Source organism: Gossypium hirsutum, chromosome D13 (assembly GCF_007990345.1).
Source record: "Gossypium hirsutum isolate 1008001.06 chromosome D13, Gossypium_hirsutum_v2.1, whole genome shotgun sequence".
NCBI classification, from domain to species: domain Eukaryota; kingdom Viridiplantae; phylum Streptophyta; class Magnoliopsida; order Malvales; family Malvaceae; genus Gossypium; species Gossypium hirsutum.
In genome coordinates this window covers 17,374,246-17,378,455 of record NC_053449.1, presented here as the reverse complement: position 1 = coordinate 17,378,455, position 4,210 = coordinate 17,374,246, and the positions used below count along the sequence as shown (strand labels likewise).

The 4,210-nt window shown below is 38.5% G+C and overlaps 1 protein-coding gene across 1 annotated transcript; it reads left to right on the top strand.

Moving 5' to 3' along the window:
* The first annotated feature begins 557 nt into the window (after positions 1–557).
* Positions 558–2,981, top strand: LOC107919042 (receptor-like protein kinase FERONIA). The gene has a single exon (XM_016848573.2). The coding sequence runs from the start codon at positions 558–560 to the stop codon at positions 2,979–2,981; it is 2,424 nt and encodes an 807-aa protein (XP_016704062.2).
* The last annotated feature ends 1,229 nt before the right edge of the window (positions 2,982–4,210 follow it).

Genomic DNA, 4,210 nt, shown 5'->3' with positions numbered 1-4,210 from the left:
CTCTGTCAGAAAAGAACAGCTGACTAAAGAAAGTAAAGATACAAAAGGATACAAACGTTCATGTACCTTAGCTTAATTGTCATTATTTGCCATCTGGCTGGCCATGAACATTATAACAGTTTTAAAAGTCAAAATCTGGAGAAACTAGACCCATTGATAATGACCAGCCAAAGTCATGTTCATTGCAAAAAGTCATTTTTCCAGTAATATCTGGTATTGTTTTTAGGTCATAATCACAACCATGAGCTGGTGCTTAGCAGATTAAATCCTTTGTTTGTAGGCAAGGCAGCGTTGAATTCCTTGCAATGCTAGGTCTTCTATTAGTTCCTATGGTGCTGAACAGCTAGAACGACATGGACTTTGGCTTAATATGAACATTTAATTCCCTTTCACAGAAACTTCATTGCAAATACTTGAAAGTGACCATCATAGTTGCTTGAAGACTTAATTTAACCAGAAAAGATAGCTGACATTATATATATTATAGGAATGAGTAACTTTGCATGCATTGGGAGAAACTAAAATCAGATAGAATGATCATTTTTCACTTGAAATGCATGTACATGTTTATCTATCTGTATTTTCATATCCTTCACTATCAAAAACTTGATGTTTCAGCAGATGAATCGGCTTACTTTCCATTAGAGACCATTCTTCTCGACTGTGGTTCTTCGGCCTTGCGAGCTTTATCTTACGATGGCCGGAATTGGACCAACGACAGCTCACATTTTGGGGCGTCTAACTCCGAAAGCAGCTTCGCCATGTCTAGAGCCTCTTTAGAAGAGACCTCAGTGGCTGAAGTTCCTTACATGACTGCTAGGCTCTTCCACTCCCGGTTTACTTACACCTTCAATGTGACCCCAGGTTCGAAATTCATTCGACTTCACTTCTATCCCGATTCTTACATGAACCTCAATGCCTCAAAGTCTTTTCTCACAGTCACTGCTGGAAACTATACTCTCTTAAGAAACTTTAGTGCCTACCTCAATGCCAAGCACATCAAATCAGCATACTTTTTCAAAGAGTTCATCGTTCACGTAGAAAATCATACACTAGACTTAACATTTAGCCCTACTACAAATGCTTCCGATGGTTATGCTTTTGTGAACGGGATTGAAATTGTTTCGATGCCACTTAGTCTCTATTATCAAGGCAACAATGTATCTGCAATGGAGACAATGCATAGAGTTAATGTAGGAGGCCAAAGCATACCTCCCAATGAAGACACCGGGATGTCCCGCAGTTGGGCAATGGATTCAAGTTACATCTTTGGAGAAGCTTTTGGAGTGGAGAATTATGATTTTGATGCTTCTATCACATACCCCAAAGAAGTACCAGCATACATTGCACCTCAAGGAGTATATAAAACAGCCCGTTCAATGAGTCCGGTTCCTGAGATCAACATTAACTACAATTTAAGTTGGACTTTCCCTCTTGACCCTGGTTTCATGTATCTTATCAGGCTCCATCTCTGTGAGATTTCAAGGAACATAACAAAGATAAACCAGAGGGTATTCGATATATTCATCAACAATCAAGTTATCGAAAGAGGAATCGACATCATTGCATTGACATATGGCAATGATATTCCTTTATATCGGGACTTTACCGTTTTGATTCCCAATCTAACTACGAAGCACGACCTATGGCTGGAGTTACACCCAAACCTCCAAAAAAAGCCTCAATACTATGATGCCATCTTAAATGGAGCGGAGATTTTCAAAGTGAGCAATACTGATGGAAACCTTGCTGGACTCAATCCTTCACTCGAGAATGAATCTAGCGTTGATGGTGATGAGCCATCTTTCAGTTCAAGTTCATCGAAAACTTCAACCGAAGCAATACTTATCATCATTGGCAGCTTGCTTGTTCTTGTCCTTGCAATATCCCTTGGCGTTTACTTGGTTGCTTTCCTGCGTAGGAGAAACTTAGAATGGACAAAGAAGGAGAATACTAGAAGTTCATTGCCCTATCGTTCTTTTTCCATTGATGAAATCAAAATGGCAACCCATAACTTTAATGAGGCAAAGCTTATTGACAGGGGAGCATTTGGTCTAGTTTATAAAGGTTACATTGATCATGGAAGTATTGCAGTCACCATCAACCGATTGATTCAGGCAATACCAAAAGAAGAGTGGCATAAATTTGATGCAGAGATAAGAATACATCATCATGTTCGCCATCAAAATCTCGTTCAGTTGATTGGTTATTGCAAGGAAGAACATGAGATGATCCTCGTATATGAATCCATGCCTAATGCCACCCTCTTTGAGCGTATTCATTTTGCTGATCAAAGGCAGCAATCTACTCTTTCGTGGAACCAGCGGCTTGAAATCTGTGTTGGAGCTGCTCGATGCCTACACTATCTCCACTCTGCTATGGCATATCCCATAATCCATGGTGACATCAAGACCACCAACATCTATTTAGATAGGAACTGGATGCCAAAAGTTTCAGGTTTTATGCCATCGAGATTAGCCTTGGCAATGTCATCCCATAGCCGTTTTAGACCCAACATGAAGGGCTCCACTGGATACCTGGATCCTGAGCATTACGGGCTTCAAAATCTGACAGAAAAATCTGATGTGTTTTCATTTGGAGTGGTGCTGTTGGAAATACTTTCTGGAAAGCAAGCCACGAATCCAAAGTCTGATGCTGCTAAGACCAACCATCGTGAAAACTTGGTTCATCGGGCATTAACTTGCATCGAGAAAAATGAGGTTGATCTACTAGTGGATCGACATTTAAAAGGAAAGATAGCGCCAGCATCACTTGCAAAGTTTGTGGAGATCCTAGACAAATGCTTGGCTGATGAAGGGGCGAATCGACCATCCATGATCGAGGTGCTTTGCAACGTAGAGTTGGCACAGCAGCTACAATTGCAGGGTCTTGAAACCTCAAATGGATCAGCTAAGGACATGGTTTTTCACAGCAGCTCAAATTTGATGCAGGGACTAGAATTCTTCGGTGTAGGCCGTTGAAACTTTAAGGCCATTAATCATTCAAGATTGGCTTATAGTTTATTGTGTTATACTAAACAATACGGCTTTTAATGGGGGAGTAACAGAAATGATTGAATCCAACAATCGGACATTCCTATTTTTAGTCAAAAACATCATTTTGCATAATACTTTCTACGGACCAATTTGAATGAACCATGAACAGCTAACTATAGGTGTTAAGCATTGTTACCATGTATTAAATCTTGGGTTTTCCGTCGTTTTATATTCAAGTTCGACCCCTCCACCTATTACCAATTTGGTTTTAGGTAATGCTTAACAATTTGAGACCTCCATCCTACGAGAAAAGCTGGATAGAGTGATAGTTGATAAAGATAAACATGTAATACCTTGAAAATAGTCTATATCAGTTTTAAATTAATGGTGGCAATCATGACATTGGAGTTTTTGGGCCGTGGGTGGTGCGACTATGTGGGAGCCCACTTCTATATGTGCCCTACATATATAGTTTGTAGGATTGCTGAAAAAAAAAGTGTGCAACAAGTCAAAGAAAAAAAACAAGAGAGAAAGGGCAGGGAAAATAGTTTTTTTACACATACTAGCCTTCGTATTTTCTTTGATCGGAGGTCTATTTGATGTCCATTGGAGTTGATTTTATGACGGTAGCAAGTAGACTCGAAGATCTTTAATGTGTACAGTCTGATTTTCGTTTGGGATACTATATCTTCAGGTTTTCGGCTTTCAAATTCAGCCTCTTTTTTGTAATATTCTCAACTTTTCTAATAAAGTTTGCTTGACATTAGTTGTTGGTAGCCTTATTTGAGTTGTATACTGGAACACCCCATACCCCGTCTGATCACTAGACCCGAGTTACGAGATGCTACAAACAAACAAGAATATACTCGTTCAAATTAAAAATCAACTAATCATCATTAAACATACATCAACTAATAAGAATGAAAACAGGACTATTTCGAGCTTTAAACTACGTAAAAATTAGATTCAAGCTTGTATGCGGACTAAATTATAAAACTTTTAAACTTTGGACAAATATTGATACCAAGTAAATAAGTACGATACGAAAATATTTATCGATACCATTTTGGCATTCTACCAAATCAAGGTATCGATAAAAATTAGAAATTATTAATTCTAAGAAAATTATTGATTCCAAAATTATATTCTGTCAATTTCGAAACAATTCATATGGTCCGGTATCGATACCTTTGTCCATTTTATCCATTCTTTTA

Excerpts from the sequence above, each read along its gene's own strand:
- LOC107919042 (XM_016848573.2), top strand. The coding sequence starts at position 558 with ATGTACATGTTTATCTATCTGTATTTTCATATCCTTCACTATCAAAAA.